Genomic DNA, 14,202 nt, shown 5'->3' with positions numbered 1-14,202 from the left:
TTATTGGGCTCTTCCCCTAACCCAACTATGGAAGATGGCTATGCTATACCCAAAGAAGAAGGATTAGAGAGTGAGGAGGACACTGAATCAGACGACTACTCCGACCCTGAAGAGGTTCCCTCCTCATTAGAATCCTCATTAGAAAAGGAAGATGATCCAACAAACACAAAAGGTCCCAAAGAATCTCAAAAAAAAGTATCATGGGCAGATGAATGTAATCTATTCTACCTGATCCCAGTCGAGCAAGAGGATACCTGTGAAGAACAGAATCCAAAACTTGAGGAGTCAATTGAATCATGGCGGGAAGTTCATAAGAAAAATTGGCCTAGACGCTCACAAGGAGCCCAACATACCCCTACCAAATTAGTTGATTATGTAATTCACCGGCATTTAGATCTCTTAGGTTTAGTGGTTGTTGCTCTTAGGCTTATTGTTTGTCACTCATATGTGCTGAGCCTTGGTTTCTCCCTCCCTCGCATGTTCCGAGTTAGGGATGGTTGTGTGCCTATTATTGTATCATCTTTCTTTTTATCAAATAAACAGGTAGGGGTCCTCACCAAACCCCAGCCTACCCATAAAAAAAAATATCAAGATGTAACCAGGATAGGAGTTTAATACCTAGAGCTTAAGTATCTTACAAGCAAAAGTACAAGAGAAAAATTCAGATTTAAGGTAGGTAGCTCTGAAATTTTAAAAAAAAATCGCAAATGATAATGATCTAAAGATCTCAAAATTTCCAAACAATAGCAAATAATCTAGATTTATATATCTTGTTTAACCTTATTATTATAACGGGAGAAAATTAGAGCCTACGCATATAACACAAGAAGGAGAAGGAAATCATAATAGGGGTTTAATAATCAAAACTTAGGTCTTTACGGGCAAAGAAACATGATCAAAATAATCCTGATTGAGGGTAGACAGATCTAAAATTTCCCAAAAATAACAAATAATGTATGACACACACACATTATCTTGGTGGTATAGAGGTGGAGAAATTCATAGCATTTGCATCAAATAAAGAAAAAAAATCTTAATCTTATGCAGCAATCAAAATAATTCCAAAGAGGAGTTTAGGCCTTCTCATTTTGTAAACTTCTGTTCCGTGGTGAATCAGTGAAGATATGCCATCAAGGAGGATGACGTAGGTCTTGGAGACCTTGTTTGAAGGTCGTTGACGATGGCGAACCAAGTTGGTTCCCTAGTGTTGAAGGAGATGAAAAAATGAGGAAAAAGAATGCTTATGAAAGAGGGAGAACTTTCTTTGCTATGACATTCTCTCGATGAGAATTCTATGTAGATGATGCAATTAGATGGGTTTCTATAGGGGCAGAGAGGGAACGTACAAATCAATCCTGAGCTCTCAAAGGTTCAGTTGAGGGTTTCTTTTGGGAAGAACTCATTCATTCTAGCTATAATTTTTTTCTAAAACAATTGTGAAGGGGGTGATTTCAGACCAGGTGGAGCAAGAGATGCGCTTTACAAATTTGGTAGGATTTTGAGATTTTTAGCTGATTTTTTCTGACAAATTTGGAAAGAAAATATGAATGGAAGGGTCAGAAACTTTTAGAGAGCAATGACACGTTTTGTAATTTAGATGGTGCCTTTTATTATTCTGTTATTTAAAGGAATCCCTAATGGCATGTCTATAGTTATGCAGAGTAGTTCCACTTTGCACTATTTTACTAGGTTTACAGGGAAGGACATGTGCTATAAATATAAAAGAAAATAAGGCTCTGTTCACTTGTTTTCCCGGGAAAGGAAAAGAAAATGTTTCCTGGGAATCTGACGTGGCATTAGGAAAAGAAATCTAGGGAATCTGTGCAGGAAAAGATTTCCTGGACTGTTTCTGGACTGTTCACTTGCGCATGAAAAGGTTTCCAGGGAAACTGCTTGCCCTTTTTTTTGCACTAGTTTTCTCGGGAAACGAAATCCGAGTGTTTTTGGTCTGAAATGAAATCCCTAAAGAGGGGAAAATGGGCTTTTCCATGTCATTTTTTGACTTATTGTAAAAATTCCACATGTGTAATTCTATTTTCCCGGGAAAGCAAGTGAACACCAGAATTCTATCTTGTCAAGGAAAAAAGAGGCTGTTTTCCAGGGATTTGCTTTCCCGGGAACGCAAGTGAATAGAGCCTAAGGGCTGTTTGGAGGCTGTTTAAAAGTAGGGAAAGAAGACAAGGAATTTTGTATGAAAAATTTCATGTTTTTACTTACATATTAGTTTTCCTAAAATAAGTACACACCTAAGTGGGGCCCATATGTCTAGACCCACCAGTGGACCTGATTCGGATTAAATCCACCCATGTTTGGGTCACAGTTCGTTTGGATTCTATTCAATCTTATCCTAATCGTATAATTCGTCATATCCTACTTTTGGAGTCTGGATCATGATCAATTTCTCATTGGATCATCCTGGATCAAACGTTAAAAAGTTCAGCTTGAAATGATTTAGTATATCAAGACCATGTTTTGGCTTTTTATGAGGATGAAGTTGTTTGAGTACCCGAAGCGTGCGCAGTGCGGTTATGCAGTGTGTGATACGTGTGATGGGTGCGTGGGCATGCCATTGAATAGAATGGATGTCCAGTGTTCAATTCAAGGGGTAATCAATTCCATCCCATGGGATTGGATTTCATAGGATTGAAAAGAAGAGGGGAATGTCACTTCTTCCTTGGGCTCTTAATGCCTTTTAAACAAAGGACACTTTAAAAAACACATTGCCAATGTCGATGCACGTAGAATGCAAATGACTCTATGGAAATCGATAAGAGTTCGGTTAAATTCTTAACAGTAAACACAAACATGCGGTCAGTGCGATGAATATAGGATAGGAATTAAAGGGACATGGTCACCAGAGGTGATGAATCCATTCCTTCAATGCTTCAATTCCTGGAGTAAAACTACAACTAAGGAAAAATAAAAGACATTGCAGAAAAAGTAAAATAAATATTAAGATAAATGTAAATTATGACATGTTTTGGGTTTGTTCTGAGTCCTCTTCCTTGGATGCAACCATCTCTTTATATAGATTTCTATTAAAATCATCCACAACTGCTCTTGATTTTTATGAGGAAACCCATTGAGAATAAATATCATCCCCAATCTTTGGAAAAATGGCCATTGGTGAATAACTGCTTTAATTCTAATATATGAATAATTAACCAATGATTTAGTCTGACGTGACTGGTCTTAAATTAAAAAATGGGTGTAAACAAAAGTAAGACTTTTTTTTTTTTTTTTTACTTTTTTATAACTCATTTTCAAAGGAAAATATAAAAAATTCTTCTCACTATTTAGTTGTGCATATGAAATACAAAGGATCATTTTCATACATATAGATTATAATCGGATATTAGACAAACGAGCAGAGTATCCAATTAGACGTTGAATTTTATTAATTTGTTATTTAAAGGAAGCGCTAATGGCATTGTGTGGGTCTTTTGAGCTTCAAAGAAGGTATATGAGCCACTGATTTAGATTCCGCATGTACACTAAAGATCGGACTCGGTTTTGGGTAGAGTTATGGTGCTCTCAAATCCCACTAAAGGACATTTTTCTCGATTTATTTGCAGTGGCAGTGCATAAGGAAGCTGTGGTGAAAGATTGTTTTGAGAGAAGTGGAAACCAGATCTTATGGAGGCCGGCTTTTAGAAGGAACTTCTTTGAGAGAGAGAGAGAGAGAGAGAGAGAGAGAGAGAGAGAGAGAGAGGTGGCGGCAGTGGTGTAGTTACTTGAAATGTTAGATGGGTGCTACACGAAGCAATCTGGCATGGATAAAAGGGTATGGGTTTGGGAATCTACTGGGGATTTCACTGTCAAATCCTTCTACAACAAGCTTGTGCCTTGCCATGTGCTCTTAAGAGAAGCAAAAGTATGGAAAATCCAAGTGCCTCCCTCAATCAGTATCTTCGGTTGGGATGCGATTCGTGATCGGATTCGAACTGTCGACTTTCTGCAAAAGAGAGAAATGTTGATAGTTGATCATTGCGCCCTGTGCATAGCGGCAGGGGAGTCGGTCGACTATATATTCATACATTGTGACCTTGCAAGGGAAGTGTGGCGTAAAATCCTCTCTAGGTTTGGGATTGTGTGGGTCTTTCCAGCTGAGCTATCTGATTTGTTGGAGGGTTGCTCGGCGGTTCCAAGGAAGAAGAAAGGCAAAACTCTCTAGAGTATATCTCTTTTAGCAACCTTGTGGGTGCTATGGAAAGCGAGGGATAATCGAGTGTTCGATAATGTTTATAAGTTCCCTCACTTCTTGTTTGTTAAAGTGATTGCCCTATCCATATCGTGGGCCTGGATCCTCCCATCCTTTAGGTTTGTATTTGCATATGACCTATTGGAGGGGGCAGGGGTTGGAAGGTAATATGTAATAGTTTCGACGAGCACACTGCAGTCGTTCAAAAATGGGACCCTCCTACTCAAGGACTTCTAGAGATGAATTTTGATGGATCGAGTACGGGGAACCTGAAACCCAGAACCTGGGTTTGACGGGCATTGGATGTGTCCTTAGGAATTTGAGGGAGATTTCATACGTGCCTTTGCAGGGCCTATTGGAGTTTCAGATGCTATCGGGACGGAGATTCAAGCAGTCCATCAAGGGATAAAATGCTTAGACAGAGCTTGCTTGGATTGGTTGATCATGGAAGGGGATTCCCTAAACGTCATCCGATGGCTTAGGGATTCTTTGGTCCCCCTGGAGATTTGCCTCCTATTTTGATGAGATCCAGATATAGTTGATGGATCTTCGATTACCTTCATGCATATTCGGAGGTTGGCCAATAGCATGGCGGATAAAGTAAATAGCGATGGTGTAGATAAGTCGGGGCTTGAAATCTTTGATTTTCTTCCCTTTTGAATGATCGGATCTTCTTTCTCCTTTAGACTTTGATTGATATATCTTCTTCACATTGTAATGCTTTGATTGATATTTCTTTTCCTGCAATGATTGGAAGGGCAATCTCGGCCTCTTCCTTGTTTTAATGAGATTTGCTACCATTCAAAACAAAAGGAAGCTCTAATGGCATATCCATAAATGTGAAGGGCAATTTGCACTATTTTATTATATTTATAGTAGGGATGTAAACGGATCGAATTCGGAGCGGATATGGCTATATCCGAATTCGATTACAATATACACTATCCGAATTCGGATTCGACGGATATTTAATATCTATTACCGAATTCGTATCTGTCGGATATTGTTTGAATTCGGATATTATCCGTATCCGTTTATCCGGTAAATTCGAACATTTTATTGCAGCACTTTATCTTTTTTCTCCTACTTGCTCGAATGAATTTTCCAAACCCTAAAACTAGACCTCTACATTCTCTTCACAAAATTAACTCTCAAACCCTAAAATATATGAGATCCTCTTTTTCCTTTTAAAACAAAGGCAGAGAGAGAGAGAGAGAGAGAGAGAGAGAGAGAGAGAGAGAGAGAGAGGGACGCGATGGGGATGGATGATAGTGTTGGTAGTGGTCTTTGGGTTTTTCCTTTTTTTTTTGTATATGATGGAATGGGTTTGGGCTATTTTTGTTTTTAATTTATTTTTTCTAAAAAGAATATTCACTTTTCTTATAGAAACAAAAGATAGTGTGTCATTACTAAAAATAAATATTAATGATATTATTAATAATAAATAAAAAGGATTTACTTCTCGGATTCGGATGTTAAACGGATCGGATATACCATTTACCAGATTCGCATCCGCTAAGAGTCGGATATCTCATAAACGGATTCGGATAATATCCGCTTGAAACGGATTCGGATAATATTCGCTTTAAACGGATTCGGATGCGGACGGTAATCGAATTTCCGAATATCCATTGACACCCCTAATCTATAGGGAAGAACGTGTGTCGTAAGTATAAAAGAAAGTTGTTTAAAAGCAGCGAAAAACTAGAATTAATATTTCATATCATGTTACCAAAGGCTTTTTTCTATTGTTTGAATTTTAAAATGCCATTTACGAAAATATTTGTTACTACAGAAAATGTTGATTGTTTTCCGAATTAATATAACTCATGTGCACAGGATCAACCAGCTCGTTTTCAGGACAAAAATGTTTATGAAAATATTATCCATTTATTCAATTTTTAGGAAAATTCAAAGATTGTCATTGATAGTGTAACTAGATTTTTGTGTAAATGAAGGATGACACCCAAATATTATAAAATTAGTTAGGGGGCGAGGTTTCTGAGCTATAGCTCAAATAGTTTATCTGAGTAAGCCACTATAAATACACCATCTCTCATGTTGTTTGACTCATCCAACCCATTCATTCCATAGAACCTCACATAGATTGGGTGTTCATAACAAACTATACAATCATCCTAACCATTCGATCTGTACAAGCACAAAATGGACCCATTTTCTAGACGTCCATTTTAAACCTCCACAAATCAACACTTACCATGATCCCATAGAGATGATTTCTTAGGGACACCCTATCTATGTTAGGTCCTATAGAATTAATATGTAACATAACCCAAATAACATAGCTACCTACCCTATTTATATGAGCTTGCTCAGATAGCTTATCTGAGGTCTTGCTCAGAAACCTTTATCTGAATTAGTTAACTTTAAATATACTTTATTTAAAATCTATTATCTGTGAAATTGATTTACACTAAACAACCTGTTGGGCAGCAAATATGTTGTGAGCCAAACATTTGGGTTCCATTCTTTGGACATTTGAGGCCCTGCTTGTTTTGGATTTTGAGAACCGACTGTGAGTCCAAAATTAATTATTGGAATCAAATTTACACTAAATTCTGAGAAGCCATTGTGAGACCAAAACTGATTATTTGACTCAAATTTATGTTTAGGCCCTGTTTGCTTTGGATTTTGATTACCGAATGTGAGTTTGAAACTGATCATTGGGCTCAAATTTACGTTTATTTGAGTAGAATGATAAAATTTGTATTCATTATTGGTTCTCAAAATCCAAAACAAATGGGCCGGATTCGGGTTATCCTCGGCCCACACCATGTACCAATGGGCTGAACCAACAATTTTATTGAAACCAAAATTTTACACTCCAACTGAACAATTTGGGGCAATTAATTTTTATGCAAAGGCTCAATTGGCCCAGCCCGTTAGCATCTATACTCCCAGAAAAAAACTGTCAGCTCCTCTTTGGTCCCCCCTAAGGCCCTTCTAACTTTTTATAATCTCAAATGAGCTCACAGCTGCAAAAATCTAGATTATCGTTCTTATAAAGACACCCATTATTTAAGGCACTGAGGGCCCCAAGCGCATCTGTTATTGGCACCAAACTAGTTGGAGTTGTTATCATAGACTAGGCTTTTCTTTCAAGCCCATCTGCATATCTACTCTGTTCTTCATAAATTGTGAGACTCCTCATGTTCGACATCTTATTCTTATCCATGTAACTTTGGCCCTATTCGTTTTAGATTGTGACAACCGATTGTGAGCCCCCAAACCTATTACAGACTCAAAATTAAGTCCAATAATAGGTTTGGCTCTCAGAATCAGTTGTCAGTTGTCAGGTGGGCCTTCACACTATTAGATGGACTACAAAGATGCTTCTTAGACAAACATCAAAGCCAATCACAAGCTTAGCCTAGGTTGGAGCTTTCACAGCTTTTTGTGCCTTTGCCTTTAATCTAAACCAAGCCTATTTGAACCCATAACATATGAAGTAGACGTGAGTTATAGTTTGTATCATAGTACCGACACTCGATGACTCAACTTGAAACTCGGTTGAGTTGACTCAACAATAGAATGAGTTGACTCGAGGAAAAGCATAAAATGTTGCTAAAGAACTTGAACCCACTGCTAAAATCTTAAAACCTGAAAAAATCTACATGTAGTGAATTGATATACATACGTCCTGCATGCACTCAAGTTTTTATCGAGTCACTAGTGACTTAGTCGAGTTGACTCGACTCGGCCTATTTGCGAGTAGGTGTCTAGTTTTTGGGTTTTTCAATTATATTTGGTTTTTACATGTTTATACGTACCTATTAAAACCTTATCTATAGTTAGTGTGCATCTATCTATCTATCTATCTATCTATCACGGCGTTAAGGGCTCTAGTCTCCATGCATCGAATAAGAGGTCTTAATTTGAATCTTTTACTACTTTAGACTGGTCTTTGCTTCTCGATCCATTCAAAAGATGAAGCAAGAAAAGAAGTTAAAAAGAGAAAGTAGATAAAAAAGAAAGAGTCTTTGTTACTTTGCTTTGCTTTGCTTCGATGTTGCTTTGCGCTATTGTAAACTATTATCTTTTACCATTACCACGAGGCTGGAAGAATCCCCATGCAGTTTTGGACGTTTGAATGAACTGACGACAGTCGGAGATCAGTCCAAGGAGAAGATAACAAGTAGGGAAAAAACTCACGAGGAGATGTGTTAAGACATTTGATTGGTGGGGACTACTTTAGTTTTGGGACACCCAACCTTCTAAAAAAGCCAAAATAATAGTAAGATGATTGATTGATTGATAGAGATTGTTACTTGCTTTCTCTCTTCTCGTGTTTTACTAGAACATTTCTTGGGTTTTGTTCCTATACTTTTCCATAATTAGTAAATACTTGCTTGTTCTTTACATGCAAAGCAAATCTCTCTCTCTCTCTCTCTCTCTCTACATGCAAAGACAAGCACCCTCATACAAAATACTGAAAACACATGAAACATTAATCTCTCTCTCTCTCTCTCTCTCTCTCTCTCAAAACACTGGGGAAAACTTGAAGCATTAAAGTGGGTCCCTCTCTAAGTATTGGAAAAAACAAGTAGCATTAAAGTGGGTATCTCACTCCTCCCTCTCCCAATAAAGGGAACACATGGAATATTAAAGTGGGTGTGTCTGCCAAAGCTGTCCAATTTTTTACTTAAGGTTCTTTTCTATGGGTATTTTGTGTGTGAGTTTTTTATTTTGTGTGTGAGTTAGTGTGTGAGAGAAGCTTGGCTTCTTTACACCCCCACCACCTCCCCATTACACTGTATAAAGTACATCACTTTGCAAAATAGGGATTTTTTCTAATGTCTTAAGGAGTAATTATAGTTTTTTTAATACATCAAGGTGGCCCACATCTTGTCATTCATCATCTAAAAAGAAGAAGCTTCTCAATCCTCTGAGGCTAAGCTCGACCAGGAGGTTGTCTAGAATTCCCTGCTCTCCTAGAAATACACCCAACAAAAGAATAAATAATTAATAGTTGAATAAACATGGGGAAATCCTAACTTAGGTACAGGCAAGTATTATTTCACTTGGATAGAAGTGAAAGAAAACAGGAAAAAGAAAAATATGGAAAAGGCAAAAAGGTCCCATAAATGTAGACAACAAAATTAAGGAATAGATTAGCAGGGAGTAAACATGATTATGGATGTGGGTATGATGAATAAAGTGAAGAGACTCCTTTTTTCTTTTCCTTTATTGATTTGAAAGGGCAATAAATTAAACTGAGAACACTGAAACCCATGACTGTGGAGCCATGCAAACACAACATCTGGAATATGGCAAAAACATAGAAATTGTTGTTATGAGCTTTGATTTTGCAATGAAAGAAGTTAAATAAAAATACTAGAATTAAAGATCTTTTATCAGAATATTAGTTATTGATATATCCTTAATCACGGGCAAACGATAAAGTTATACAAAAAAAGAACAAGATCAAATTTTATGAACTCCGCGAAGTTTTTATTTTTAAGACTATGGTGGTATGCTCATGAAATGTTAAGGACGGTATGTTTTTTGGTGGAAGAAATAAGGGATTGTTGTATGACTTAAGAAAATGGCCATAATGGCCCTTTTCTTTCTTAAGAGAAATAATAAAGGGCAGTGATAAAAACACCCAAGTGTTCTTTAAGCTAAGAAGAATAGTTTACCAATGCATTTTGTTTCAAACTGCAAGTCAAAACATGTTTAAATATTGGAGGCCTAAATACTTACATTTGTGAGAGAGTTCAAAAATTTTGTAACTCAGAGAAATTATTAAGAATATCAAGCATAAAAGTTGGAAAAGATGAAAGGTGCTACAATCCAAAAATTTTGGAAATTTCAACATGAACATAAAAAAAATGAAATACATATACAAGAACGAATACAAAGTATTCACTACAAGAAATACAGTCATTGGCGGCAAAAAAAAAAAAAAAGGGTCGCCAAAAGGTAAAAATTCGTCTCTATAAACCGTCCCTATAAATGGCTTCAGTAAATGAATATAGCGACAGATTTTGTGACGGTTCAAAGCGCGCCTAAATTCTCGTAACCATCGCAAAGGGTTTCATATAGTGACGGAAAAATGATCCGTTGCTATAAACTGTTTATACAGCGACGGTTTTTTTTTTTTGTTGTCTTCTTAGTAAGGTGTTTTTTCTTGTAGTGACTGAGAACATTATAATATTTTCTCCATGTCTTTCTAAAGAAAATAAAGGAAAAACAATTGAGGGTACGTGTACCTGTTATGAATGGGGTCGGGCCCATTAGGAACACGCCTCTTGTTCATGTAATTGGGGTCCAATTCCGGATGAAAAACAGGCCTTTCTCTTCCTTTAACATGCAAATGCTTGAGATTTCCTCCTGTTGGTGTAGTATTAGTAGTAGCAGTAACTGTGGTAGTAGTAGAAGTAGCAGCAGCAGTTGTTCCTCCACTTGCTAGAAACCCAACAAATAAAAACCAAATAAAGAACACAAAACCAATGACTCCTAACAAAGCCCTTAAAAACCCACCGCCAATACCCATCTCTTTCTTTCTTTTTTCCTTGATTTACCCTCTTTTCTCTCTCTCTAAAAGGCCACCTTGTGGTTGCTTAAGAAAGGAGAAGAACTAGATATCACAAAAACCATATTCTTGTATGTTGATGGAGTTTATGAAAGGATTGAAGCCAAAGAAAAAGGAGTGGAGGGAGAGAAGAGAGATAGGTGAATGGAGTAAGGCAAGTATTTTGGTGGGTTGGGTTTAGGGGTTTTGTTTTTCCCCTTGTGCCAAGGGATGATTTTTCTTTATATAGATTGGAAGTGATTCTGTTACACTTTCTCGGACCTTGAACGGGGAGAGGAACAAAAGCTTAGCTGGTTTCGAATGTGACATGGAGGGAATCAGCTTTGCTTTAAATCGATTGGGTCCATCAACAGCCTGCACAAACCTTACTTTGCTCTTCTTTGAGTATTTTCACGCACCTACAATAGCACAAAAGGGACCTCGCTATCTATATCTGTTCATCACGTACCCAAAAAGACAAAACCTTGGGTCTTTGTGCGGCTCTAGTCATGTAATGTAAGCCTCCATTCTCCTCTCTTTTCTTCTTTTTAGTACTACCATATCTGCATTACACTGTATAGTACTCTATAGGGGTGCAACTCGGACATGGTTGGGTCGGGTTGGGTTGAGGCCAACCCTAGCCCAACCCAAGATAACATTCACTCAAGCCTAACCTGACCCAATCCGAGCCCCGTGTCAAAGATGGTTAACCCTAGCCCAACTTGCCTGTCTCTATAGACCTCTCAACCCTAACCCGACCCGTCTAATACATTTTTTTTCAAATCGGGTCGCGTTGGGATCGTGGGGAAAAACCACTCACACACACACACACACACACACACACACATATATACTAGTAAAAAACCCCGTGCGATGCACGGGCCGACAAAGAACTTTACAGACCACATCATAGGTTGATCCAAACCGTCCATGTGATGGAACACAACATAAATAGGTTGTGCCCCAAAAATCATTTCCATAGGCTGATCCACGCCCTCCAATCTATAGAGGTTTCTATAATATATTGTTTCTCTTAAATCGGATGGTTAAGATCACCCTATAGATTTTTTATTAAAAAAGCATAAATGAGAGGGGTAAGATTGAAATTATGTGGCTTTATAGGTTGATCCAAATACTCCATGTGATGGAACACAACATCAATCGGCTGTGCTCGTAAAATCATTTCCATAGGTTGATCCTAGCCCTCCAATCGATAGAGGTTTGCATAATTGTTGTTGTTCTTCAGGTGCCTGAAATCCGTCAATATTTTGCAAGTGTCCTGCATGCGTAACATAAAGTAGTTCTTTCGTCATTGTCATATGTCTTTACCTCTTCTTGGTAGTTTTTTTTCGTAATTGTCATAGACAGGTACCCTGTGTCAGTACTTTGTGGATGTAGATTACGATTTTACCCTCACACAGATAGCATGTACAGATATGTGGGGAGGGGCAAGAACGTCAAAATCATCCACATTGACGTGTTAATTGGACAATAATTCTCCATTTTCTCTTCTGCTATAAAGTATTACATATATATACAGTAAAGTGTTCCTGCGTAGCTGCTCAGATAGCTTATCTGAGCAGCTGCTTCAAAAACTCATGTGGCCCCACATTTTTGGGGTGATCCAAAGCATTCATTTGGAAGGCCCTTCTATGGATAGGGTGTGTACAAAAAATAAGCCCTTTAGGATCATCCTAACCCTGCCATTTGTGGGTGGAAAAAATGATCAGAAACAGTGTTTGTCGATTTTCCCCTCCACCTTTGATTGGGTTAGGATGATCCTATAGGGCTGATTTTTGGTACACACCCTATCCATGGAAGGGCCTTTCAAATGAATGCTTTAGATCACCCAAAAAATGTGGGCCACATGAGTTTTTGAAGCAGCTGCTCAGATAAGTTATATGAGCAGCTGCGCAGGAACACTATTCTCATATATATATATATATAAGGTTGGGTTTGGGTCGGGTTGCCAAATGCCTCAACCCTAACGCAACCCAAAAATTAATTCAGGTTGGCTTTTCCCAACCGTAACCCAACTCAACCCAAGCCGAAATTGGGTTGAGCTCCGTGTATGGTGCATGATTTCAGTTCCTACTACTCTAGTGGATCTCTGTCTTACTTCTCTAAGGATTGGGTTCACCGAGGTATCCTTTTGTAACATGTAAAATTTTGGTAAAGGAAGGAAGTAGGCCTGGTGGGCTGAGCTTGGTTAATTATTGGATTCGAAGAAACCTAGACCAATTTACAAGATAACCTAGACCAATTACAAGATAGAGGGCATGTTTGATTGCAGGATAGGTTTTCATAGATAAGGCCTTATCCCCTGTATTCCCTTGTACTTTATGATTGGTTGTAACCCATACGATTTCTATCCTTAGATGACTCTTATCTTTAAAAAGTAAGGATAATTGGGATTCCACCCTTTGGGTGGTATTACACGTATCCTCTTTTGATGAAGATACCGCTTTTCTAAATCATATCTTATCACGGACAGTCGTGCGACAAACAATAGACAACATATATCTTGGATTAGACTCACCTGAGACAATATATCCTGCAATCAAACTGCCTCAGGAAAAAAATCAGTGCCAAAGGAAAAAATGTCAGTGGTATGCACTGTTCCTATTGGTGGAAGCAAGATGCATGGGACCCACCCCCATCAATTTGGTACTAAAAACATGTCCTAATTACCATTAAATAACCATTAACCGTTACAAATTATAGCGGTAAATCTGATCTTCATTAGCAACTGCTCTTTCTTGTGGAATAAAAATGTTGATTAAAAAAAGAAAATGGGTACCAAGGGCCTTTCAGTAAAATTCAAACAAACTTTGCCTTTGGCAAATTGGGTGTTTTTGGTTAAGTCTAGTCAAAGTGGGGAATCAGTATTTCTTCCAAGAAAAGAAAATCAAAACCATGAGATCCCTATAGTAGAAAGAAGCTTTCCTTTTTTCTTGTTGGGAGTTATAAGTGATGGTAAGTTGGCAACCAATCTCTCAATATAGTAAAGCTCAACCCATGACCAAGTCATTCTAGCACAGTAACTAATCTTGTCATTTACTCTAAACACTTATTAAACATGAGTGTGGGAATCAAACATGACCCATCTCACTTTATAATCCTTCTTAATTTGGTGGGTTTCTAGAATACATACATGGTCTCTTGGAAAGGAGATCCAATATTTGGGAATATGAAGATTATCTCCCACATGGGCATGAATTTAAATGAGATTAGACAAAGGCAGAAGCTGGTTCCTTGGCATGGATGCTCAGAGTAGGGAATATTGCATGCCTTGTTCTATATGGCCAAAGCATATGGCATAATATTTTGGCTTAGCCTCCCCAATAAAATGAGTCTTACACTTGAAGCCTGTGCAGGTCATGTGTTACAAGATAATCAAGATAATCAAGCTTTGTGTTACAAGATAATCAAGCTTCATATCTTAATTCAGCATTAATATATAAAA

The 14,202-nt window shown here is 37.8% G+C and overlaps 1 protein-coding gene across 1 annotated transcript; it reads right to left on the bottom strand.

The window, feature by feature from the left end:
• Positions 1-8,689: 8,689 nt before the first annotated feature.
• On the bottom strand, positions 8,690-10,971 carry LOC143860167 (CLAVATA3/ESR (CLE)-related protein 25-like). Its single transcript, XM_077370720.1, has 2 exons — positions 10,435-10,971; positions 8,690-9,153 (listed from the first exon to the last, which is right to left on the bottom strand). The coding sequence occupies exons 1-2, from the start codon at positions 10,716-10,718 to the stop codon at positions 9,114-9,116; spliced, it is 324 nt and encodes a 107-aa protein (XP_077226835.1). The 5' UTR covers positions 10,719-10,971; the 3' UTR covers positions 8,690-9,113.
• Between the last annotated feature and the right edge of the window lie 3,231 nt (positions 10,972-14,202).

Source organism: Tasmannia lanceolata, unplaced genomic scaffold (genome assembly GCF_043159265.1).
Source record: "Tasmannia lanceolata isolate RefF3 unplaced genomic scaffold, GAP_Taslan_0.1 ptg000003l, whole genome shotgun sequence".
Lineage (NCBI taxonomy): Eukaryota > Viridiplantae > Streptophyta > Magnoliopsida > Canellales > Winteraceae > Tasmannia > Tasmannia lanceolata.
This window is presented reverse-complemented; position numbering and strand designations above follow the sequence as displayed.